The following is a 27,558-nucleotide window of genomic DNA, read 5'->3' on the forward strand; positions in this document are numbered from 1 at the left end:
AAGAAGATCCCACGGCCAAATATAAGGTTAGATGTTTGGGGAAAAAAGAATGTGAGCTATACTTGCAAAATGAGAATGCTGCTTCGCCGTGACCCTGACTTTTTTTTTTTTATTTATTTTTTTTAAGAGACACTGGTTTGCAGGAGAGTCAGGTGAACATGTACTGTATGTAAGGTCAGTGCCTTAGGTACCTGTTCCCTGGGTTGGTGATTACACTTTGTCCACGTAAATATGCATGTTATTTCATCTAGATAGGCTGTTATTTGCTTCCTGTCAAACCATAGTGTGCTGCTGAATAATCGAGTCATAGATGTGTATACAGGCCAAATCCTGTGTTCTTATCTCTTTCACACACACCCACAATTGAATTAAGGAGGACCAGCATTAAAACAGTGAAGTCGAGCATAGAAGCATTAGAAAATTCTGGAGTTAAGGTTGCCTGTGCCTTATGGCTCTAGAAGCTACAGCAAAGCAATGACTGATGCTATATGTGTTGTAGCAGATGCAGAATGGACAGCAATCGTAAGCATTTCTTTCTTCCTCTTTGTTCAGTATGTGGCTGTTGGCTTTATATTTAAACTCCACTGTGGAGACAGAGTTACCACTTTCCTCATGGTCTCTCCTGCAGTGCTTATCAGAGCAGAAAATTTTCATGAATTAGAATTTTTGTGAAGTGCTCAGCTCATCTTCCAGCATTGAGTTGCATTCTCATGCAGCTTGGCCAGGAAATTTCACAGGTACTGATAGCAAAGAAGTTAGAATCGGAAATATGGGATTTGGCTCCAGCCTCCAAGTGTATGCACTTCATGGTTGGGTATTCTCCATGGAAGTGCTCGGGTTTGATTCCCTTGTCCCACTTTCTCTAATCTGTCACAGTCCCTTTACCACTCTGGGGTTTGCCCTACTCTCTTGAAGCAGCTCCTTGGACATGTTTCCAGAGCCGTGTCTCCCCAGTGCAGCCCCCTTTCTCTCTGCCCCAGACTAGTGCTAAAGTTCACTTCTGGCACCATTAGCTTCCTAGCTGCTCATTCAATCAGTGTTTTCTCAGTCAGCTTTCTGTGTTAGCGCAGCCTGTTCCGTATGTTCCTTCTGTTCCTGGTCTTACCAAAGGCCATTTTCCCGAAGCACTGTCTGACCGGCTTCTCTTTTGTCTCTTCTGTGGTCATGTTGGAGTGCCTCTGTTTGTCTGCTAGCTGTATGCTGGAGAATAGAGTCCTCTCTGAAAGCAGCAAAAGAAAAGCCACGTGCTCATTTTTCATAAGGAGAGTCTGGCTTTGTTTGTAAACCTGGCCTGGGAAGGAGTGTGCTCAGTTGCCTCTGGAAAAGTGGTGTGCCTGCCATCTGGTCAGCACCAAGTATAGTGAGAGTCTTGAGTACCCAAATTGGAGATACAAGCTTAAAGTTTGAAGGCATATAAGTCATAATCCATCCTTGTGGACTCTGATATTCCTCTTAGAAAAATCACCTGGTGGTTAAATTTCCTATCTGGGCCCAAAACATGAGGTAGCTAGTATTTTTCAAAAAGGGATCAATGGGACATTTGACTTTCTTTGTGTTTGAGCTATGTTGTGGCTAAAATTTTGGCAAAAGATCAACTGAGGCAGACACCTAGCACTGAAAATTTTGCCTTGCCTAGTCAAAAGTTACTGAATTTATTCCAGCCAAAAATATGTTTTTTACTTAAAAAAAAAAAAAAAAAAAAAAAAAGCTTTAAGCAAATACAATAATAGGCAACACTTAAATGTGTTTGTCATGGGTTTAAATGAAAATTCTGTGTTATGTGAGGAAAGCATTTGGTCCTCAGGTTGATAAGTTTTGCCATAACGTGGTACGGAAGATGCTACAACATAGTAATTTCTATATGTGACAAGAGAGGGGTATTTTAGTATCTAACTTCAGAATTGCATTTTAAAGATGCTTGTTTTAACTGATAAATTTTTATTTTATTTAAGTGCCTGAAGAAAATACAGAAACATGGATGGTCATAAGTAGTAAGTACCTTGATCATTTTTCTTATTCTAAAGACCTAATAGTGTTAGGCATGTTGATTTATCGCTGCCTGGGTCTATCATGCATTATGTTCTGGCATCTAGTGTTTTTATGAAGTCACTGGTAGACATGCTGTTTAAAAAGAATAAAAATAAAAAATGAAAAACTGCCAAGTTATCATCAAAGAATGGATAAACAAGTGAATTGACTAGTTGGAAAATAGCATATGTTACCAATTTCCTGCTTAATGGAAAGAACTGTGTGAACTCTGTCTTATTTAAAAGGATTTATCCATGGTCTTCAACTTCAGAATAAAGCAGATTCTTCTTTTAGTTATGCTTTATTATATTTTTGATTGTTTAACAACACCTATATATATCCATGACTGCTTGACAAAACACCTATTTTAAAATTGACTAGTGTCTACCAGTAAAAATTGTTCACCGAATATTTTAGCAACATGATGATAAATCGTTCATCATCTTGAGGATAAACAGGAGTCGGGAATTTCCCCAAATGAAATTAGAAGTTGAATTTGTCTACTGTGATAGAGGATTATATTCCTCTTATTCCTCCAATTGGTTTATCAGTCTTTAATTCAAGAATCTGCATTAATCCCAGGATTGTTTTTGTGGCCTCGTATTAATAACTCATTTTTATTCCTTTCACCATGCCCCCAGAATTTCTAGTGACCTCCAGTGAGGTAGATTTTAAGGCTGGGTGACAGCAAATGAATTAAGGTGTTTTCTTCATTTGACCATTGAACTGAGATTTCAGTTATTTGCACAGCTGTAGCACAAGTTAAAAAGCACACAACTAGTTAAAAAGCTAATGTCTTCATACCACCTTGTGATTGTTTTTAGAGTAATGCTGTTTTTATTGGAGTTACACTCTGGTATATTCTGTTTTCTCATAACGCAGGGGGATCTAGCAGGGATGTAAATCTTGTTATTATTAGAAGTTGTAGATTCTGCCTTTTAAAGATGCAACAGATATTGGTTCAATATATGCTTCCCCTGACTTGATACGCTGTCCATTGTCAGAGTATGTGTAATGATTTGTGCAGAATTGTGCATTAAATGTGATGCCTTTTGAGTATTAGGTATTTTGTGTTGTAGCACAAACAAAAAAACCCTTTATTTTAATATTATTGAAGTTTATAAGTAAACTCCTTAGTAATAATTCTTAACATAAATTTGAAGGGGTGCATATATTTGCTTTTAAAGCTTGAGGAGAAGCCAAGTACTTTAAATGATACATGCATTTTAAATTGTTTGTCCTTGCTCATTTCCAGTTTAATTTCATATCATCTCTTTGGTGATTAAACCACTGTCTCCTGACTTACAAATTAAAAGTAACAAACACAAATAGCAGATCACTGTCAAACACACTTCCCGTGAGGTTAAACTTTGTCATTAGTGACTGCATAGAGCAGAGGTGCCACCCTTTCGGGGGAGTGGGTGCGCCAATGGCTGCTTGTTTCAGAATGGCCATAGCATTTCATGACTTAATGTATTTGCCATGCCTAAGGACTTCTCGGGGGAAGCATCTCTGAACTGTGTTGTGTGAACTGATCTAGTCAGCAGGATCTCACTAAGGCACCCCAGTTTGTAACCTCACAGATGGAGGGGGGAGGGTTTTATTATTTCTTAAATAAACTCTACCTCTTTAAATTTTCCTAGAATATTTATTACAGTAAGTTTCAGCAAACTTTTAAACATCTGCAGAATCACTGCAGCTTTTTATGTATGTACATAGAGGAAAGGGCATCTACTTTTACAGAAATCAGTAGTGAAATAACTCTTCCTAAAAGAGATCAATATTACATTGTAAAGCGATATTTCCTATGCTTTGTGTGGTTTAGATATTGTGGAATATGCAGATTCTGTTTAGATTACAATGTTTATTAGCTTTATTAGAGGGATGCCTGTCATCTCTCAATAGAAAGTACTTGTTGAAAAAAAATACCTTTTATGAACACATGATCATCATCTCAAACATCTACATAGTAAAAAAAAGGAGTGAGCTATCAATCTATCTTGCACATAGCAAGCTCAAAAGAGAGGGATTTTCTCCCTTTCCCTTTCCCTTTCCCTTTCCCTTTCCCTTTCCCTTTCCCTTTCCCTTTCCCTTTCCCTTTCCCTTTCCCTTTCCCTTTCCCTTTCCCTTTCCCTTTCCCTTTCCCTTTCCCTTTCCCTTTCCCTTTCCCTTTCCCTTTCCCCTTTTCATCTAATTCCATTCATAAAATGAACTTTGTGAAATCCTGACACTGCTGAAAATCGCATGAAAATTCCACTGTCTGTTTAAGCAAGTTCCTGTTAGTCTGCCATTCTATTAGTTAGATCTACTTATTCTTAATATTTTTTATGTATTTTAATCGCATGGGCTACAAATCATTCCATCATGTATTGGGAAGAATTATGTACAGTTGATTATTTGGCAATACTACATACCTACATGTTCAAGTGAAAAGCAGTTTATTATTATCCAAAGTGAGATGGGTAATACTTGTGGAAATATAGCACTAATTTTAATAGCTTTATTATTAATACGTTATGAGGAAATGCATGTTAGAATACATGTGTCTGCATGCAAATATTATATTCTTGATGGAAGCATATTAACTAGGCTTGTTAGAATTATTTTTTAAGTGTCCTGTTGAAATATTGTTATTTTTTTCTTAATGTTTTAGTGGTTATTCAAGGGAATTTTATGATCAATATGCTCAAAGCCAAGAAAAATCTGTGGTCAATAAAATGCAACAGAAATATTGGAAAACAAAACAAACACTTATAAAAGTCACAGGAAAAAAGGAAGATGAACATGTGGTGGCTTCAGATGCAGACCTGGATGCAAAACTTGAGGTTTGTAATGTCTACATAATGCATATTCTTCAATTGTTAATCTTAAAAATGTTTTCATTTCTGTCAAGTATCTATGATGTGTGTGTGTATATATGTGTGTGTGTATATATATATATATAAAAAATTTAGTAATATATATAGACACTGTCACCATTCTTTTGTCATTTTACTTTTACTATGCTTTCTAATTTGGGACAAAAGTACTTATGGGGAGTATACTGGCATTTTGTAACACACAAACAAACACACAGTCCCTCAGACTGTATGTATTTTGAGCCTAACATCTCTTATATCCCTTTTCAGGTTTTTGGGGCAATTTTTTTTGGGGGGGGGGGCAGTGAGGGGGGTAATTCTGACTTACCATCTTTTGTGCATCTATCAGTTTAAAACATATTATTTTCTTAAAAATAAAATTGTAATCTATGCTATATACAAATAACATTCTTTTATAAAATACCACTATGCAAAGAAAGATCAAGGTACATAGTGCACTCTGCTCTCTGAAGCTTGTGTGCGGATTAGTAGTTTTCAATGCGTTGTCCAAAGGCAGCTTCTGAAAATTTGTAGAAGGGTAACCAAAAAAAGAATCATACTGTGTGATAAATCCAGTCCTACTGTCAATATCCCCAACCCCACTGGAAAAAAGTATAAGGCTCTACAAACTGAAAAGCTTGAAAATCTTTGATCCAAAGCAAAAGATAGAAAATGGGCTTCCAAAGTATAATAACCAAGATAGTGTCTAGCTAAATTTTATCAGTATAATTTTGTTACATAAAGGTAAAAGTTTTACATTACCGTTTTTCTTGCAGTCCTAGAAGATTGTTGACTTACTCTTCTCAGTTTTATACACATTTTAACTGAAATCCAAGTAGTTGTTTGGCAACAAAAAAATCTTGTGGTCTAGCTGATAGTGATAACTTGCAACATGATGATTTCAGCTGTATGGTCTTTATGATTGGGTTTAAGTCATGCGTGTTGATGTAAAACAAGTTGGAGGAACAGAAACAATATTTTATAAACATATCCTTGAGTTCCTACCATGCTGTTTGTATTGCAGATTCATCAGTAAGGAGGCTTTGTTAGCTCAGGTGGGATTGAAAAAAGGGAAATATGTGTTTACCAGCTAGAAAAGGACAAACGTTTTCACTTGGACAACTTCTTCATTGCAAGTCATGCTCTCAGTTTAAAAGACAAGGTCCATGTAAATGTACAGGAAGTCAAGCAGATGCGAAGGATGACAGGTTCTGTGTCAGCAGTCCATTTTGTTTATATTTGTGTAGTGCTTGATATAGTGGAGTTTAGGTTTAAGTTATAGATAGGAGATTTTAGAGGAATTGCTATGAGTCTCTCTGCCTCTCTGTCTGTCTCTAGAAACAATCTCCAAAGATAGTCAAGACTGTTCAATTTTTTCTCTATTTCCTTTGAAAACAACTGCTTTATAAATTTGGTCAGAGAACTCCAGGGTAGAGTTGTGCCAGTAAAGAGTCCGGTTAAAATCAGTAACTTTCCATCTTGACATACCTATTTGCAAGTTTGTGACACTCTACTTTGTGGCATTAAAAATCTAGTATATGTATTGCCATTTAACACATTTCAGTGAAATTCTTGATAGACATTTTGATAGCTTTTTGTTCTGGTGGGGGTTGTTTGGAAACAGTTTTGTAAATGTCTTCATATATATCCAAAGATACCAGTAAAAAAAGGGGAAAAAAAGTAATTTGATTAACTATCAGCTGTTTTGAATAAATGTTTCTGTCTTTATTTACCTTTTGTAGGTTTTGATTGTTCTGTCTGTAGTTTGAGTGAACAATTTGATTGAAAGAAAAGCACAGTTGATAAGGGAAAAAACTTTTTTTCAAGCTGGAAAGGCTACTCATTGTTCAAGGAGGAAATAGTGGTCCCTAATAGTTTTTACAAAAAATTAAGACAAGCTCTTTCTTGTATTTTAATATTCAGTGTTTCTCACATACACTTACAGGGTTTTTTTGTGCCTGTATTCTGTTTCAATTTTAGCTGTTCCATTCGATTCAGAGAACGTGTATGGAGTTGCTGAAAGCAATTGAACTGTATCAAAAGAGGATTTGTTGTAAGTATAATCAACTACAGTAGCTAAGAGTAGGTCTATAATACGGAATCATCTAACTAGCAAAAAAATAAAAGTGAAAATGGGAAACTGCTACTGTTTCATCCTAGTTAAACTTAAAGATAACCTTCATTGCAAACAGTTTTAAAGGCAAACTTGCTTATATGCTTAAAGGTCTCCTACTTTTTCTTAAATTTTGTGTTTGGTATTATGCAGTGATAGGCAGAAAGACTTATGGAAAAAGGCTTGCTTTTTAAGGGTGTTTTTTTTTTTTTTCTCGTTACTTGCTTGGCCTGTCTAAATTAAAAAGTGCTTTGTCTTAGAAATTCTAACTGTTGTTTTTCATCAGGCCTGACTATGAAGAATATAGGGCTCATTATGAGTTTGGCTATTAAGTAATCCACACTGTTACAATGAATTTGATAAATGGCTGTAACAAGTGGACAGTCATTAGTGAGAAACAGAAATCTAATTTAGGAAGTTTCAAACAGGAGGTTGTATTAAATGAACTCCAGAGGTCTTCTCCAATAAGTATCTTTGAATTCTGTGCTGCTGTGATTTCTGGCCTGGAAAAGAGAATCAACTTTGCTGGAGACATCTTTTAATTTTTTGTTGTTGTTGTTGTTGAATGTCATCCATATTTTCTCTGTTTTCCTCCTCCAAAGAAGCAAATCGGAGATAATGTTTCAGAATATTGAAGTAAAATTAGAATACAATATAGTCCTGTGTATCAAGCACAAGAAGTGTTTCACACTAGTAGGTGAAATCTCTGATACAAAGATGTACACGCAGCATGTTCTACCAGAATATGCTATGGATCTGCATTGGATTTGACTGTCAAAATTTAGAAAAATGACAAGAGTACTTCAAAAGATCTTCTTTTATAATAGATACTATTCTCCCCCTTGAGAGAGGGAAGAAATGGATACTGTAAGAGACAGACAATTTGGAAGACTAATATAGGAGGCCATAATGAAATATTTATGTGAGAATGCAAGATCTTGACTAGCCAGGGTTCCAGTTTGGAAGTATCCAACATCTCAGTATATAAACACTTTTATTTTTCATCCTGTTCTTGTTTAAAAAACGCTTGGTTATAAGTAGAAATATTTCAGATATTTCAAGTAGAAATTCAAAAACAGTATTTGAAATGTGTAAATATTAGAATTCCATAATGATCCTGTAAAGTAATTTAAAAATAAATGGTGTTTAACATGAAGAATTAGATCCTTCATATAAAAAAATCACTCCTGTAGTTGAGCATGAAAAAAAGGAGAGCAAGAGAAATAAGCAAGTGAATGAGTTTTAGGTAGCTTAACTCAGAATTAGCTTCAGTGAAAGTATGCTAACTTAGATCAACTGAGGTAGTCCAGGTGCTACACAAAGAATAAAAAAAAAAATTAAAAATACTCTAATCAGGCCACCATTGGGCCCTTTATGTAATCAAACCAAGCTTATTCAACAAAGAAATAGCATGTTTCTCCTGTTGCCTTTCAGCACTGATGTAACTTTGTGTTTCTTGTTACAATACAGCAAACCTATCAACAGATGTCTCAAGTGAATCTGATTCTCTGTTTCATAAATGCAGGAATTCCATGAAATTATTTATTTTTGCTGTGCAGCTTGGATTTGGAGTTACTTATCCTATTTGGTGTTAGGCTAGTGTTAAACTGTTTGAGACCTGTTAAATCACGTTTGACCGCTCATTTATTTTTCATTAGTTCTATCTCAGGAAGAAAATGAATTGGGGAAATTTCTTCGATCACAGGGTTCTCAGGATAAAACAAGAGCAGGAAAAATGATGCAAGCCACAGGAAAGGCTCTCTGCTTTTCTTCTCAGCAAAGGTATATATGTCATCATTACTGTCTGATTTACAAAGTACAGGGGATAATGGTGGTTGATTCTCTGTTGCCATATTTCATGTTGCCATTCTAAGTGTATGAGGAACCAAATGATACAAAAATTATTATTGGCCAAAACTGCTGTAGCATTGGCAATACTATTGGCTTGCTCTGTGCGGTTTTGCCTGATCCTGCTTTTAGGCACATAGCCCTGCTATGCTATGCCCTGCAGTTCCCCCACCCACACTTGTGCAGCTCTCAAATTGCTGAGCTGCACAAGTGTTATTTGCATGGCCGCTCTAGCAGTGGGATTGTAAAGAAACTGATGGCAGCTCCCTATTTTCTGCTTGGTGACCTTCTCACTCTACAGAGAAATGCTAGAGCAGGCCTGCTATGGAGGTGTCTGGGTCCTGGGAGGCCAGGGAAATGGGTAAGAGAAAGCCGTCTTCTGGGCTGTGGAGTGTCATATCCCAAATGGACAGCGGAGAAGGAAGGAGTCTCAGTGCCATTTTTTGCTTTACCTTACACCATGAAGTCCCCCAGGAAAAGAGCCTAGATTCCCACTGAGCTCAGGTGGATTGGGTAGGAGCAACTCAGTAAAAGGTAAGAGGTAAGGAATGGAGAGGGACATGCATGCACATAAACACTTGCTTTTGCCCAGAGCCATTGAGATATCGCCGAACCTGTGTTCGAAGAGTTTAAAAGTAATGATACTTGATGGTATTAAGAGTATTATGATGCTTTTTTTTTCATAGTATTGGTACTGTGAAAGTCTGAAATTATTTGTCATTTGCAAGGGAAAATACTATTCCATCACATGAGAAATTATGAATCAAATTCTGTGCTCTTAATTATTGCTGTGAAATGTTCCAGCTTTAGCTTAGCAGTGCAGCTATTTGGCTCAAAATAAAACATCACATACTGAGCACTGAGCATTTCATATGTTTATCTTGGGCTAGAATTTGGTCATTAGCACACCCATTAAGAGCCGTGAGTGGGATCTTTGAAACACATGTAAGGCACCTTTGAGCAAAAGCCTTAACGATTTGCCTCTTAAAAAGCTTAACTGTTTATAGAAATCCCACTGTAAGACATGTCCACGTAAACTGAATTTTCCTTTGAATGGCTGGCTAGGTGCTTGTAGAATGTAAGAAAAAAATGTGTATTACACCCAAAAAAGCCACAATAAAAAGCTCACATTTAAATATCTTTTAATTGGTGCATTTTTTTTTCCACGCATCTTTTGAAATAAACTCACATAAAAAGAAAACCAGTTATTTGGCTTTCCTCTCTTCTTTTTCCTTCCATCTCTGAGCCATCCTCGTCTTAGACTCAGGACTATTCTTATTTGTCTTATCTGCCAATAGGTAGCTCAGTAGCTGGAAGTCAAGAAGACTTAATTTGCTGGCTATTTGGAGCTGAAATTAGAAATTCTATTATGCCTTGAAAGTCCTGAAGTAACAAATTAAACTAGCTTTACACCAGTGTTGAGCTAACTGAAACCATCCCAGTGAGGTGGCTGCTGGCTGCAAACAGGAAAACAAAAGCAGCAGGAGGAAACAGCAAAAGTTGGAGTAATTCTGTCTCGTTCTGAGAGCCCATTAGAAGCTGAAGTGATGGCGTAGGGAAGACAACAGTGTCCCCTACTGCTTCTCCAAAGTGCAGTGTCAGGAACAAACACTTAAGAAAATGCCTAAAACCTTCCAAAAGATAAATGTCCTTCAAAAGAATTGTTCGGATTCCTTAAAAAAAAAAAAATCAGATAATTATCAACTTGACAGATGACTTCTAAATTTACATGTACATTTGAAGATTAAAAGGCTAATGGAAGTGGTTTTTTTGAGGCTTAACATGACAATCCTGATGCATCTGTGGTATGTATCCAGTAATAAATTCTTAGGTATATTTTTAGAGTTGTTAAGTGCAACTTGAAAAAGGATTTTTAATAGCATACATGTAAGCAGTTTAGCTAACTACAATATATATACACATAAGGTTCCTTTTTCACTCATGTAAATGAAAGGAATAGTGAAAAATCACTACTAAAATGTGAAGGGTTGCATACCCAATATGCATGCAAAATTAACGTGTTCGTATGTGCCCTCAATGAAGTTGTAGAACTGTCTGAAAATATAGTAGCAATTCAGTGAATTCTTTTGACTGTGTGTGCTACTGTTTTTGCTCGCTAGCAGAGTGGCAGTAGCTATGTTATTTGTCTGCCTTTGTGGATTTTTATTTTTATTTTTTTTAACTTCTCCTTCCTTTCATTCTTTCATGCCTTCCCCTAGGTTAGCACTGCGCACTCCTTTGAGTAGATTATATCAGGAAGTGGAGACTTTCAGATATAGGGCCATCTCGGACACATGGCTGACAGTAAACCGAATGGAACAGTATCGGACTGAATACAGAGGAGCACTACTTTGGATGAAAGATGTGTCTCAGGAGCTGGATCCAGATCTTTTTAAGCAGATGGAAAAGTTCAGGAAGGTATGAAGTTTTCCATGGTTTGCTAGAAAGGATGCCTGATGAATGACAATGGAGCGTGATTTTGATTCTTCTGAGGAAGATGTAATTCAGCAGCACTAAGAATGCTATTTATCATAATTAATCTTTTCCATGTGACAGAACTCCAGTTAATCTGATATGGAATACAGTATCCTTCACAGAAGAGGGGGCGGTAAGGAAAGATATGGTAGGAAGAAATAGCATTTTTCAGTAGTTGATTCAACTTCAATTTACATTTTGATAATTTAAATAATAAATATTTTTAAAGAAGTTTATCTAATTTTAAATACTTATCTGTGGTGACTGAATGACTAATGGAAGAAGATATATCTGCTCTCAGCAGGGGACAAGAAAATTGATTTGTAACTAAAAAGTAAGTCCACACAGAATAACAGAAGTCTTCTGCTAAATCTCTGGATGGAGTTAAAGGCCAGCATTTTTTATATTGGCTACTGTAGGCTTTTTGGGGGGAGTTGTGGAGTTGGAATTTGCTTTAACATCCTTGTGCTTTTCACCATGACTCTTGGGCAACTAATAACACTAAAACTGTTAAGAATGCACTCTCCATAAATCATGTTCATTCAGTGTAACTCAGGTTCGCACTCCTCCCCTCCCAAAGGGCTTGCAAAAATCACAAGCCATAGTAGTCTGCAGATTTGCTACCAGGTGTGACTACAGAAGCTGTTTGGACTGATTCTGTCCCAGTTGGTTCAGGAATCCTGAGGAGGCCTTTGCATTTGTTAGTGCAGCTCTATAGCTGATTTTGTCAAAGACTGTAATGTTCACAGTTTGCTGTTTATAAATCCTGACTACTATGAGGAGTTAGGATTGTAGGTATAACATGGTGGCTTGTGCTTTGAGTAAATGCAATAAGAATTTTTACAGAAGCTATGTGATAACCTAAAGCAGAAACCTGATAACCAGAAGTTGTGTTAAAGTGTGTGCATGCATATGCATGCGTGTGTGGCCTTAATACAGGTAATGTACAAAAGAGAACCCCATTTCAATGGTGGCCTAAGCAGTCTTCTTTCTGTGACTGAAAGTATTTGGAGATGAAAAATACTTCAACTGTGATTTTAAAGACTCAAATAAACCATCCTGGTCGGGAAGAACTGGCATGTATCTAGACTATGCCATTATTTGTAAACTGAACCTGTGACAATAGCAATTAAGAAAGGGGTGGAACAGATAAAACTACAGCTAGTCATCTAATCTTTATTTAATGCTTCAGTACAGGATATTCATATACATCTCGTGGCACCAGACTTGTGTTTTATTATGCCTTGTGGGAAATGTTTATAGTGGCAAGTCCTTGCAGGTAAAATAATTGGTATGGTCTTGGCCTCAGCCGATTGCTTATGTGTAATGGTTGATTTATTAGAAAAACACTTTAAAAATGGAATGTTTAAACGAATAAAGCAGTACTGGTAACGGTCTTACAAAACTGATTTATAGCTTTCTTGCAAAACAAATGCTATGAAAGATATAAATTATATAAATGGCAAAGTAATTAAAATAATGTATGTTTTGTATGGTGAGCTGCCGTAGTTAAAAAGTTACTTATGAAATTTCAGCCATCTTAGGCTGCTGTGCTTCAAGGTCAGCAGAAAGAAGACTTTTCAAAAGCTCTCACAAAACTTTTAGCAGTATTTAGGAGAATTTCCCCTTTTTTATCATGTAAGCATTTTGAAATATTTTTAATCTGAAATAAGTTATGTTCTGAGGTAAAGAAGCAATGAATGAGTTAGATGCAAGCGGATTGTAAATTGTGTAACATTGCCTCAAATAGCTTTAAAAAAAGCCGTAGAGGGAGAAGGTCTTTGAACCTCTTCTTTTCTTTGACTAGTTGTCAACCGAAAACCTTTTAGATCCTTTGTAATGCAAAGGACAAAAAAGCTCTATATTTTGTAGCCAACAAAGTAAAGAAACGGTCTTGGTATCGACTTTCCTACATAACCCATCTGTACAACAGGTATGTCAAACTAGTCTGAAGGTATTAACAATTGCAGAAAATGAATTCTTTCTTTTTCATTTTGGAAAAACTTTACAAAAATAAAATCCTAAAGCATAACGTATTTGGATAGATGTTGCCAAACAAGACACAGTAGCTAGTTTTTAGTCCTTTATGAATGTGGTAGACAAACATAACTAGTGGTGGATACTGCATTTCTAAATAATTAAGAGATGAGTTATTTTTGTTGTCTTTTTGTTCTATTCTTGCTTGCAGATCTTAATTGTGCCATAGTGTGGCAGTGTTATGCTAGGTTTTCAAGGCTTATTTTGTATCTGTAACAACAATTTAAGGAGTCATGCTAGTTTTGTTTTGAGAAAGATATCATAATTACAGATGTTGAGTTTTTCCTTCTAAAACATGGCATCACCAAAGAAAAAGTGTTTGATCTGGAGCTGCATATCTAGTCATACACCAGCAAACATTTAATGAAGCTAAAAGAAAGCCTGACATAGCACTTGGGGGAAAATTGTTCTCTTCAGACTTCTAATTGTAAAAATTTTAAGTATTTACTTTACTTTACTAGACAGCTTTCTAATTTTCAAGCAAACAGTTCTGTTTTACTGATCTTTAATGCAACTTGTGCATTAGCAGTATTTATATCACTTGGTTATAGGAATGTTTTTCAGGTGTGTAGCCTTTTATAATCCTAAATATATCATTATGTATACAGATACAGAACTTGCTTTTGGAGACCAAAGTTAAATCAGTCCAGATGGGTTTTTCATACCTTCCCTCAAAGTAGCTCAGGCTAAAAGATCAATAGTTGAGTCAGTATTTTCAAAGCTGATAAAATCTGAGTTAAAACATAGGCATTTTTGTAGTTCTCTTTCAAAACAATGAGGTACTTGAGACAAGTTTCTACTGCTGCTTTCAAGGCATCAGTGTAAATATGTTAGATCTAACAGTATTGCCACTTTGAAAGTGGTACAGTGTTTTTCAGCAATAATCTGCAGAACAACCTTTTTATGTTGTTTCTTGAAGATATTCATAGGATTGTAGTTACTTGAGTCAAACCAAGGAAGCAGGTAAAGCATTTGCTTTTCCTCACGCAGTTCCATAATTGCTGAGTACCTCTATTTTTTTTTCCCTCCTATAAACAGATTATATGGATGCTTCAGTGCAGTTCTAGAGTACTGGTCTTCTGTCCCAAGTTCAGAGTTTAAAGTGCTGCTTGAGAGAATCTAAACAGTACCTTGGCAATGCTATGGTGTTTTAAAGAATTTGAATGAGTGAATACCTTTTTTCTCCCCAAATTTTTCACTACTGATCATGATTTTAAGGCTCTTAAATCCAGGCTGTTTTATCTGCTGGTGACTGTACACTCTAGCAGAAGCTTTGCTGTGGTGTTATAAAAGTACAGACCAAATAGCACAATTGCTGACGGCTCCCACCATGTCCTTCCCACAGTTCTGAAGAACAGGTAAGTTTTTTCCATGTGTTTTCTAGGACATGCCAATGTGCTATGCCACCAGGCAACAGCCTCCTGTGAGCACCAACAGAAACACAGAAGAGGCTCTGCTCTTCAATTTTACTTCATTAAGATGTCTCTGATGCTTATGCAGTGCAGTATAGACATTCTCATTGAACCTGGATGTTACAGTTTCTCCCTTAACTTAATTTTTCCAGCTCATTTTTTGCCTGTTATGCTGACCTTTAGGCTAACTGTAAGAAAAATTACATCTGTTGCATTGCAGGATGTATATCATGCTACACTTATAGAGCAAATTAATCCTTTCTGTATTTGTTTTTTGCTTCCATCTTTCTTCCACTCCTCTGCTTCCCCCTCATTCTGAGGTTTGAACTCTTGCCAGAGCAGCTTGGTGAATACCCAGAGTTGCCATACTGGGATCTCGCACTCAAGCTGAGCTGCAGTGGTATACTGGGAGCTGGGTATGTGGAGGGTTCAGCTCAGTTTCTCCCTCTTGTCCAGTCCTTTCTGTTTTACTAGAACCAGTTTTCAGGTGCTCTGCTTCTGTCCAAACCAAATGAAACTCAGATGGGCAGAAGAACAGATTGAAGCTGTATAAGAGTAAAGAAATAATGCATGGGCTAGGTTTGCAGTAAAGCTTTGTAACTTCCATGAGATTCATCTGCTTGGAATGCAGTGCAAGTCCTGCATCTCTATGGCATTCAGATGGTTCAGAATTTGTGAAACACCATATGTGTTGGATGGGATACAGTCTGGAAGAAGGCTGGTTCTTGACAGAATGCAATTGCAGTGGGGAACAGGTAGCATGGTTTGTTCTGGGCCTCTTTCTTTCGGAAGGTTAGAAAGGCCCAACCCCACAGTGCAGAAGCCTGAACTACTTCAGTATTGTTGAAGAAGTTGGATAGATCTTATTATGGAAGAGAAGCATCAAAATATTCCCAGTTACCCCAAAGATTCTCAACAGTTATAGGATCCTTAATATCTAGCTGTTACTTTGCATGCAGTTTTGAGAAGCTTAGAGGCTTGCCATTGAGTTGTCTGCCATTGAGTTTATCTCATAGTTTTTCCTAGTTGTAGGACTTTTTGTACTTGAAATTAATGCACTTAAAGGACATTTTAAAGATAAGTCTGGCAAGAGGAAGGAAAAGCAGTGGGAAAAAAAAAAAGATCAACAAGAAGCATTCATAATGATATAACAAGAGCTGAAACTTGTTTTTATAAACCTACTAAGTGTAGGGAGTAGCTGATCTATGCAAGTTCTCTGTTAAATGTCTTTTAAGAAAAAGTTAGAGCTTGTGTGGACAGTTGGGGAATAATGAGGTGCTAAATAAATCAGTTGATTAAAGGTCAGAAGGGAAACCTTGAGGTGTAGGTATTTAATATGAAGATCTTAGCAAGCATGGATAAGTTACATCTGCCACAGTCTTACAGAGAAGGCTTAGGAAGCCATGTGCCCCTCCTGCCTCTCTTGCCTATTAGCACTGCCTGGTATGAGTGCACTTTGTCTTATGTGATGATGGAGAGGCAGTACCATGTTATACTATCGCCTGCTACTCTCCTTTCACCCACCTATCCGTTAGCATCACAGCTGCAAACAGCCCTGCAAACCTGAAGGCACTGTTGAAATATGCTGGTGGATTTTTTTAATTGTCTGTTAAATTTGAAAATTCATGGACATCTGAGGAAATGCAAGAAGACTAGAGAGGGAGAAAAAACAAATACTATACTGATCTTTGAAATAAAAATAGGTGTGGCAGTCACCAGCCTTTTAAACCTAATTTCAGTTCCTGGTAAAATAATGAAAAAATCTGTAGGCATTTAGAGGTTAACAAAGTGAACAGTAGTAAACAACATAGGTTTATAAATAACATCACAGAATAGCATTGTTTTTTTAATTTATTTATTAAATTAGTAGAAAAAATGCACTAAATGTAGTAAATCTGGATTGTACAAAAGTGTTTGTTGCAGTTCCTTGTGAAAGATTACTGGAAAAATGAATTTATATTGGCTAGAATAATAAGTACTCTCAAGAATTTAGAAAACTGGCTATGGGACTCTAAACAAAGTTTGAGAGAATCACAGAAAATAAGGATGGAAAATACCTTCAAGATCAACTAAACTGTTTTTGTGCCAACACAAAATTGTGCATTTGTAATATATTTTCCGAGTGTTTTGGTACTTATAATAAATGTAATTCAGTTGAGAATGACTCTCTTAGAAGTTTTGTGGAGATTAGTGTTGTCCTAGTTTTATTAAAAAGCTCAACCAAAAAAAGTACTAATGCTAATTACATCTGCAGATGATATGAGGCAGGAAAGTTTTCTGGTTTTCCAAGCAGCAAAGTATACCAACATCTTAAAGAAAAATGTCTGTGGCCTTTGCAGTCACAGTGGTGTAATCAATACACTTTCAGCTGCCATAGTTACAAATAGCACTGTAAGTGATTCATGTGTACAGCCAGCTATGTTATTCACTGGTTACCAGCTTTGGTTTTAAAAAAATTGTTGTAGACATCAGTCATCTCCATTTCTCCTTAGGTAATACTTTCACATTAACTTTCAAGGTTAAGTTCATCTGGAAAATTTAAAGTGCCTTTGCCTTTAGGTGACAAATATGTAGGCCTTTGCATGTGTGAGAGCAGCCTAAGACTGGAAGATAGTTGTTTTGCTCTGGGGACATCAGGAAGACCTATGAGTAGCATTAGTAGACCACACATTAGATACGAGCTTTTTGTGGCACTATAATGTGAAAAATAATGCTGGCTTTCATAATACCTACCAGGAGTGTGAGATGACAAAAATCTATTACTTTCTATCCAATCTATCACAATCCATCTTTATCACTCTTGGTTCAAAATCTTCCCTTGAAACAAAAACAACAACAACAAAGCAAAAAGAAAACCCAGTCTGTTTGCTGATTTGGTTTACTGCTTCTCATTAAATTAATAGCTAAGGTTCCAGGAGACCCAATAATATTTGCTGCAAGTAGCTGTGTACTCTAGAATTAGTAATACAGTGTCTCTCTGTACTCAGAGACCCACATCCTCATGGAGCAATGTGACAATAGAGATAACTGGATACTGTTACAATATGATGATAAGCAACATTTACATCTGTCACTTGTTGTGACATGCCTGTGCTGCCAAGAGTATGTTGGGTTTCATTCTAATAGGCAATAGTACTAAGAACAACATTTCTTTTTAAAACATCATTGTTTTTTAATCTGGATATATGTGATTCTGGACGTGTTAAATCTGTGAGTCTATCTATAAGAATGATTTACCTGGAAACCATGGTACTGAAAAACAAAAATAAGTGCTCTTTGTAAGAAATCATAGTTTTTTGCTTTGTCATTATTGTCTCTCCTTGTAAAGGCAGATGGAGTTTCAGTGCTGAGAATATTGCCTCTGTGCAGTTTCTGCTGTAATGTTTTTCCCAGGTTCTCCAAAGTCAGATTCAGTAACATTAAGTGGAGAAACCAAACAATTCAAGACAGTTTACATACAAAATGCTCAAGCATTTTAAGACAAAATTATAAAAGATAGGCCTTTTTTGATAACATGACCTCAAGCAGAAATGTTCTCCACAATATAAACATTTTATAGTAGTATAACCTTAAATTACCATTTCGAGTACTATTTGTAAGAATCAGTGTAGACAGTAACATAAAATCAATAGTTTTCTGAAGCCATTTCATGTATATTAAATATCACTGATGATTGTTACTGGGTTAAAAGCAAAGTAACAATGTGCAATAGAGATGCCCTCTTAAAAGCATAATAAAAGGATGCTACTTAAAAGTAGAATCAAGCTTCATGGAACAGATTACATCATCTTAGGATGTACTGCTTGTAGAATATGCTTGCTTCCAGAGATTGTTGCTTGCCCTTGAGAGATTCCTCATCATCTCTTCAATTCTTTTTGAGAAAGAAGACTCTGAGTGATATCCAGCAAAAATGGCTGTAAAATAGAACAAAACTAAGTGCTAGGCTACAGATACAATATAGTTTTGAATGACCTTGTTTCTCATAATCTAGCTGAAATGCGAAAAAGGTAGACTAGGTTGAATTGTTTTGCAATTTCAGACTTAGGTTTATCTCAAGAAGAGGCAAACACATAATTCTAAAAATTGCTCATCATATAATTAATAGAACTTGTCCTGTTTCACCAGGATACAGCAAATAATCCAAAAATATGTAAGTAATTGATTTAAATGAATAGTAGTGCTAATAATTATTACATCAAATTTGGACTTGGTAGCCCTCGTATTAAAAAGGCACTCTCATATATGTTGTGACAAACTTCAGGTTCCAGCAGTTTTTGAGATCTAATTATAGAAATACATAACTATTAAATGTAATCTTCCGATTTAAAAAATGATTCAACCGAACACTGTTTTCACTTAATTATTCTACTGTATTCAGATCTTAAAATCAGAAAGAAATGGTGATTGCCTAATCAGTTTCTAGTGCTCACATGGAGACTGATTCTGCAAACCGGTCTGTGAGGGCAGGGCCCCTAACCCATGTGTATCATTTTGTGAATTCAGAGCCTAAATGAAGTGTGAAAATGTAAACAAAATAAGTTGTGAAAGGACAAATGAGATTTGGAAAATTTCCTCAGCCTTAACAATCTGAAAAGGCTAGGAGGAGAGCTAAAGAAATATTTTCAAAAAATAAATGAAATACAGATGTGACTAAACCAAGAGAATTCTGCAGGAGAGAAGAATAAACAGGAAGGGGAATACAGCTGTTGGGGAAAACATTGTTTACACAAGAGAACCAAGTTTTTCTATGGTCGCCACTGCCCAGGAATTCTTTCTTAGACTTTCCTAAAATGCCTAGGCACATTCATAATGTAGTCCATCTGCTTTTACTTCACAAGGCCTTTGCTGTTCAGTTATATACTACATAGGAGTTGAATAATTATGAAGGTACTATATTTGTTTTTTCTCTTTCACCTAATAAAACCAAATTAAAAATACAATTAAAAAAAAAAGTACCATTCTGACAAGAAAAAATATATGAGCTAACATGCCATTTCATCTCTGTTTTAGGGATATTCTACCTGAACCCTGTTTAGGTTTCAAATGTCTTGTTGTTTTTTCTATGATAGCACAATATGAAGTCTGAAGAGCACTAGAGAAAGATTTTTTTTTTTATGTGATATGTAAAATCTTTCTGAATTTTTATCTGGAAAAAAATATATATGTAATTATCATGAGGGAAATAGAGATGTACTTATTAATTCATTAAACACTAACCAGAAAACCCCGATTAGCCCTTATGTATTTATTTTTCTATTTAACAGCATAGTGAGTTCAAGTAATGTTATAGCTTAGGTGTGTTTATCATTGTCAAACTGGAGTAATAACAGTCCACAGGATTACATACAACAGATGCTGCGTTATCAGTGAATCTCAATTATTAGTGGAAATTATTTCATATTCTGTGCAGAAAGAGGTTTAAAAGAGTATAAAAACCTAAAACTCCAATATGGAAGTTCTGTTCATGCATTAGTACTGTGAACATTGTGGCTTTGTGCTTGGGAGACTCAGAGCACCTAGGGACTAAATATTATTTAAGGCAACTTGCTCATCCTGGTCATCTTCCTTCAGGTAGCTTCCTTGGAGTGTATGTGTTGCACTAATGCTGCTAGGATTTGCGGCATCTCTGGCAGTGGCCTTCCTCAGCACTTCCTACATCTACCCCTGTCAAGCATACAATCATTCTTCCCACTTGCAAAGAGGATCTTGCAGGCCAGCTTACTGTTCCCTGGCACTTTTGCTGGGGAAAATCTTACTGCACCTGAACTGGAGCTGTTCACATCCCTTTACCTAATTCCAGTTTATTCACTTCCTCCATCTCCCTGTCCAAAAGGGCTGCAGAGTCACATAACAAGCTCGCCTCTGCCCTGAAGAATTCAATTTGGATGCAAAGAGATGAAAAACTAAAATGACATTTTCTAACTGTGAGGACATTGTAGCTAAAGGATTCAAGATCTCCAAAAACTCTTCAGTAAATGAGCTAGAAACTGAACTGTGTAATTACTAGATAAGTAAAATCATGGGCATAGCAGAGATTGGTGTTGTGGTATGTTGGACTTTTCTCTACATGGTCCTTTCGGCTGGTCTTTCAGTGTTCGAATAGTACTAATTACCTGCCCCTCTTTGCGCTAACTGCCTAATTGCTTTCCCCTTGCCAGCAACCCCCTAGTGTGCCAACCACCCTTTGCTCTCAAATTGTCTGACATGATTAACGCAATAACAAACTCTGATAAACTCAGAGCAATTCTCAGCTAGCTCGCTTAATACTCGCTTAATTAGTATGAGTTTAGAGCTGAAGAAATTCTTGCATACCTGAAAGCTTATTTCTTTGCTTTTCCATCTATTTTGGTTGGCCTGCTTCTTGCTACAAATTTTTGTGCATACATGAACATTTACAACTATTTTTGGCATCTCCTAGACTTCATCATATTAATAAAATGTGGCTCTCTTAGTTTCAGCCTGTATCAAGTTATATGCATCTGTGCAAAGAACTGTTGGATTTTGTCAGCTCCCTCATAGTCATTTGAGGTGATGTTCTGAGATATCAGAAGCAAACTCTAACCTAAAAAGTGTGTATGTTCATGCACAAAAATGTGCACCTGTTTGCAGTTTAGAATAGTCTGGGTCGAAGCATGCTGTTGTGGTAATTGCTCACAATTGCAGACAGACAGACATGTGCTCATTATTAGAACTACATTCAGGGCTCCTAATGAAAATCTATCCCAAAACTTTGAAACAATGTTATAGATGAATGTTGCCTTGTTATTTGCAATTTAGCAGTCTCCTCCTGGTCAAAAGAGTAGAAGAATTATTGTTAATTATTTTGTTTGTATGTCATTGCTTCAAGGTCTGTATTAGCGTCAATTTTTTTTTCTTTCAAACTAGTATAGCACACATCCTGAGTTTGAGTAATACTGAAACTTGTGACAAACAGAAAGTTGAGGCATGTATCAAGGCTTCTTAAAGTAGAAAGAGCTGACCTTCTGTTAACAAAGTTAGAAGCTAATTGTTGCCTTCCTTTCTTTTAAATTATTTCATAATTGTTCCCTTTTTAAAATAATTTACATATTGATCAGAGCTGTAAATATGAATAAAACTACTATGAGAAATCTTTCCTTTGTAATTGCTCGAGGAAGTTATGTTCTGTATTGGCTGATGATCAAAGAATATTCAGAAGGTATAAGCTTTGAGAGGTAAAGCTGATTTTATACACAATTTATTCCTGTAAAGACCTGTCTTGGTCTGGAAATTATTCCTGTCACAGGTTTGACAAGGACTTGGCCTGGTAAAGTGAGAGATTTGAGTGAGGCTGTTTTTGCCAGATGAATTAAAATAAATGCCCTATGCAACAAACAAAAAGACTTCAAGTAAGGATGTGGGTGTATGAAATTGTAACAGGCCAAGAATTACAATAATGCAAAAGTTAAAGGCCCTCTACCAGTCATGTCAAAATGGGTATGTTCTGCCCAGTTAAGGCTGCGCATGTAGGTTTTGCTGCCTTGTGTAGTTGCCCTGGGTGTGTGCCTGTCTTGTAGCCTGTCCACAGTGCTGCTTTTTTAGTTTTTTTTTCCTATGTTATAATGCCTTTTTGTGTCACAAATACCAGATCACCAGGGCAAGTTGCATTCACCCACTGTGAGTGAGTTACAAGGAGACACTGCTAGTGTTCCAGCTCTCAGCTGAATCAGATATCTGACTGTATGACTTCTCCTTTGATCCAGTTCAAAGCCAGGAGAAAATATAACCCATTTTCCTGGGGAGATGTATGTCTGTATGGATATACTACTCTTCTGAAAGGTGGGGCCTAAATGTAGTTTAATTGGTGCAAAATTCTGTGTAAATATTTGCTATGCTTTGAGAATAGCATATTTGAGTTTAGCTTAAAAATGTATTTTTCCCAGCTTAAATTCAAGTAAACAACCCTTAATTTGAAATAAGTCATGTGTAAACAAGCTTAGCATCTGTTTAATTCACAATCATTTTTAAAACAGTTTAGTTAAGCTGTAGAAAGCTAACATATCTCCTTCTTTTCTGCAACAGAGAGCCTGAAGGCTTTTGAATCTTATAAGGTGGTGTGACTCAGTAACTTTTATTTTGCTTTGCCTGATTTCTAGTGTGTGACTATGTTATGATCTTATTTTTAATTAATTAATATGCTATGATTTTAATTTCAATAATGTCCTGCAGCTTCTTTTTGACAAACTAAAGAATGCTACTCTTGTTGCTTCCAGCTCCTTAAATTTAACAAAATTGCCTTTATTTTATAGTAAAAAATAGTTAGAGTTATAAAAAGCACCAACATCTCAGATTTGAGTTTTGTTTGCATCCTGTATTTGATAGAATTCTTTTTTTTTTCTTTTTAAGGTGGCATGTTGCATTATCTGTGCATTTTGCTGTGTATGTTTCATTGCAATGAACTGATTTGCTAATAGACCAATTGGATTCATATTCTAGAATTGTGCTGTGCTGCTCTGTTTGTGAAAGCTGTTGTGAGGCTTAAAGCTTGCAGATTTTGTTGTCTGTTCTTTGGCTGGTTGAACTTGCTGGATTGTGCTCAGAAATGTAACTTTGATCAGGGCTGCATCCAGCTGCTGCATAAATGGAAAGGGTTCTGCAGAGGCTGTGTTCTCACCAAATGACATGCTGTGTCTGCCTACACTGGGCCATGCTAGAGGGGCAGAAATCAGGGAGAAGGAATGTGTCGTCTTAATTCCTGATAATTCCTGACCAAAAAACTTGAGAGTTTTTCTGTGCTATTGGGCTGTACCTTTTAGTCTTTTTTTTTTCCTTCCTGTGAAGGGACTAGATTATTTTTTGATAATGGAGGAGAAAGTATATTCATATTGCTGCAGGGCAGTTGTTCAGAAGTTGGTATTTAGCACAGAGAACACGGTTACTTGGGACAGACAGTTTAAATGTCTCGGAGAAATTTGATTTGGCTATAATAAAATTTTCCTGCTGCGTTGTTTGCAAGATACACTTGAATCCAGATCTCAGCACTACCACAGTAGTAGGGAGGAAAAGATTTCAAATTCAAGTTGAACTATTAAACAGACAAGGAAAAGAACTCATTCTCTTGAGATGCCTTCAATTAGAGTGCCATGTTGATTGAATAAAAGGAAAACTTTTGGCATCTGAATTTAGAGTACCTATAATTGATGGACCTGGTCTGATTAAAATGTCTAACCCAGTAGTAGAGCTATTCTAGCAATATTTATTTCTAGCAGACTACTATTCCCCCCCTTCTTTATTTTTGAGAAAGTAATTTAGCTGTATGCATTTTTCCAGAGGATTCACATAGACAATAACGTGGTTCAGTGTACCACTCCCCTCTTAAATATCACGAGTAAAAATTTCACTCAGCAGATAACCCTCTAGGACTTGAACAGGAAGAGAGGGAGGCTGCCTGCATGCTTGGGCAATGGACGCTGGAAGCTAAGCTAGGCCTGTCCAGGTGGATTCTGTAGGTTTTGGCAATCTGTTTTCAAACTTCAGACCTCAAGTCTTAGTACATAAACAGACCTCTGCCTGTGAGTGTTCAAAATGTGAAAGTAAAATACCAAGATCTGGGATTCTCTCTGCACTGCAGTTACGATTTGTAGAAGTGTTGTAGCATCTGAAAATTGTGCATGCACCCCTCCCCATGAATGAATTTGTGTGAATGCAAAACTTGCATGCTCTCATACAGTTACAGTATATGGAGGTATTTTTACATGCTTTCTATTACTTAGGCATGTTTGGGCATAGGCAATGCTTGAATACACCCTGGCAATTGAAAATAAACCCTCTTATAAACTTCTGTAATTCAACTTGGTTTTGAATTTTGATAATGGAAAGTCTGCTATTACACAGGTATTACAGCAGTAAAAAAGAAATTGCTAGCTTTTTGAAAAACCTTATTTAATATGTCTGTGCTGCATTACATCACAGAACAGCTTTCAGCAGCACCATGAGAAGACACAGAGCCAGTCTGTGTCCAGCACTGCACCTTGCTCACACACCCTTCTTGACCTGGGAACATACCATGGGATTACCTTATTCTTAAGGGTGAATATGGTAATAGATATAAAATAAAAGAACCTCTAATCTGTCACCTGTCTTCGCTGGTGACCAGTGGTAGATACCCAGGGAGTTGCATAGGGCAAATATATGGTGAGATTTTCTTGCAATATTCTGAGCAGTGAAGGCATCATAACACTTAGGGAGTTCTTTTTTCCATAAAATTGTCCGGTTGCTTTTTGAACCAATGTAAAATCTGGCCCTCGCAACAGATCACTGTGTGATCAGAGAGTGCCCCAGCTAATGCGGGTGTTATGTGAGGATACACTGTCTTTTTGCATTGAGTTCAAACTGTTAGTTCTATAGGATGCCCTCTAGTTCTTGTGTTGGACAAGGCATGGTCTTTTCCGACTTTTACATGCATAGTCTGATGGACTTCTATCATACTCCTTAGTCATCTGTTTTCTAGGCTGAACAATCCTAATCTATCATTCTTTTTACAAAAGCTGTTTTACATCTGTGATCATATAATTTGTGCTTTCCTGCCTTTTTCTTCTTCCAGAGTAATACAGCTTTTCCCCCCCAATGCTAAGCCTGAGCTGATATGCTCTTGCAGATTCAAGCTGGCTATGGCTGGAGGAAAGATATGTATAGAAAAAAAATCTTCATGCCACTGTATAATATTCATGGCATCACCTGCATAATGTGTGCGGAGGTTCTAGTTTTTCTCCATCTCTAAGCAGACACAAGAGTTGGAAAAAGTACAGAGTGAAACAGCAGGAGTCAACACAGGGCCGGGAAGGAAGTTAGGAGGTGGAAAAAGGAACAGAGAAAAAGGAGTAAGATACATGTGTATGTGTTTGCATAAAGGAGAAAGGGAGAGCTACCTGGCAGGATTCAGTTTCTGTGATAGCTGTCATTGATTATATCAAGAAGATGGTACAAGCTCCTTTGCTTTTGAAGAAAAGGAAGAATATTCAAGCCAACTATAAATCTTACATCCTCACAGGGGTCAGAAAATTGCTCACATCTGCTGACTGTCAGTGGTTATGAAGTAAGCAGTAATGACCACGGCTTAGTCATTACTGTCAGGCTGAAGTTACATGGCATGTGAGCCAACAGACTCAAGGCAATAAAATTTTTACAAGCTGAATACTGAAAAACTTAAGAGGGAAGTTTGACATAAATGTAACACAAAGAGCAAATTTCATATCCCACTGAATAAAATCCACAAAGAAATAATGGTACATTTCCATGACCTGGCTGCTTTGTAAATATGATATTTTAAAAAAATCCGCTCTTGGGATTTAAAAATAGCAGTAACTATCTGAGAACGTACTCAGTAACATCTTTTGTTATCTTGAACTTTTATATTACTGTTAAAGGAAAAAAAATAAAGCAATGGTCACTGAGCGCTTTGCTTTTAATGTAACTTTGTCTTTGCCCCAGGTAGCTTACCACAAGAGAAAACACTGACAGCTGACCAGGTGACATGGATTTGAAAATGGGAAGGAAAAGGGTTGCATCTGACAAAGAATACTGAGAGGTTAAGAACACGGATATAAATTGAGACAAAGTTATATAGGCAGGAAAAAAGAAAAGCTCTTCAGTCAAAAAAGAGAACAGAGAATGGAAGTAGTAGCTTGTCTGGGATGTATTTGTATCCCCAGCACGATGGCAGTATGTCCAGTGATTGGAAATTTTAACAACAGGACAGCATGTTTGGAGTTCTGGGTTTTCCTGTGTATTTGGTTCTTTTCTCCTCTCAGGTGGCAGATTGCAAATCGCAGCTCTGCTGGTGTATATGCAAGGTTTCTGCAATAGTTTTTGTCAAGGCTTTCTGTAAAGAAGTATCTTAGCTGTCAGCCAGTGGCAGTAGTCTCTAGGAAACTGATACAGTCTGTGTCAGTATAGATAGCAGTCCACATCTCTAGTTTGAAAACTGGAGAGTATAGAAGAGGGCAAGAGGTAATTTGAGGACAATGGGAAATTACATAAGATGGGATGTTTCTAGGTCAATCTATCTTATTTATCAAAGAGAAGATGGAGAGTTGACTTGACCATGGTATGTGAGTTGCTGCAGAGAGAGAAAATACCAGATACTGAAAGGCGCTCTGCTCTACTCATCAGAGTTTATGAAGTCGTTGCTTGGAAGCTCATGCTAGATGAATTGAAATAGAAAAAAGGTGCACATTTTGAGGTTATCATTAACAGTGAAGGAAGTTGGTTATTTTATGGACTCTACTTAGGATTCATCACCCCTAACTTCAGACATCAGTGGTTGTAGATGTCTGCGCTTAATCTAGTCAGCAAAGACTCCCTTTATAGTCAGTGGAGAGAAACGGGCACTTTTACAGTGAGATGAATCAAACTGTAAAGTCGATTGTTTATGTTCATCAGATCTGCATCAACTAAAAGCGATCTCAGGGTAACAGTGTAGATGTCAACATCTGAGCTAGGCAGATGGAGTCTACCTGTGAGGTCTTTCTGGAAGTCATTATAGGAGTAATATTTTATGATGTAAATTTAATGATATGTTCTGGCCTTAAACTCTCTATCCAAGTGCATGGCCTCTACCTAGGAAGACTTTTCTAGAAAACCTACAGAGATCCCCAAAGCTGGTACAGGTATGAATGACCAAAGGGATAGGAATTCTGTTGAGTATAAGGAAAAAATTCTGGCAAAAATTGAGCCAAAACAGTGACTGCGATTTTAAAGACAGCTTTGGGCTCTGCAGTTTATCAGGACCTGTATTGAAAATCACAGAATCACAGAAAATAATGGCTCC

General features: G+C 36.7%; 1 protein-coding gene across 3 annotated transcripts in view; it reads left to right on the plus strand.

Annotated features, from left to right (window-relative positions):
- Nucleotides 1-27,558, plus strand: part of ICA1 (islet cell autoantigen 1) — a 73,724-nt gene that overhangs the window by 11,790 nt on the left and 34,376 nt on the right. For all 3 annotated transcript variants that reach the window (XM_067291651.1, XM_067291653.1, XM_067291652.1), the window contains exons 2-6: nt 1,953-1,991; nt 4,682-4,853; nt 6,867-6,939; nt 8,658-8,781; nt 11,067-11,265. In XM_067291651.1, coding sequence (XP_067147752.1) covers nt 1,975-1,991; nt 4,682-4,853; nt 6,867-6,939; nt 8,658-8,781; nt 11,067-11,265 — 585 coding nt within the window. In that variant the 5' untranslated portion in view covers nt 1,953-1,974. The remainder of the gene's footprint in view (nt 1-1,952; nt 1,992-4,681; nt 4,854-6,866; nt 6,940-8,657; nt 8,782-11,066; nt 11,266-27,558) is intronic.

This window comes from Apteryx mantelli, chromosome 2 (assembly GCF_036417845.1).
Source record: "Apteryx mantelli isolate bAptMan1 chromosome 2, bAptMan1.hap1, whole genome shotgun sequence".
NCBI lineage: Eukaryota > Metazoa > Chordata > Aves > Apterygiformes > Apterygidae > Apteryx > Apteryx mantelli.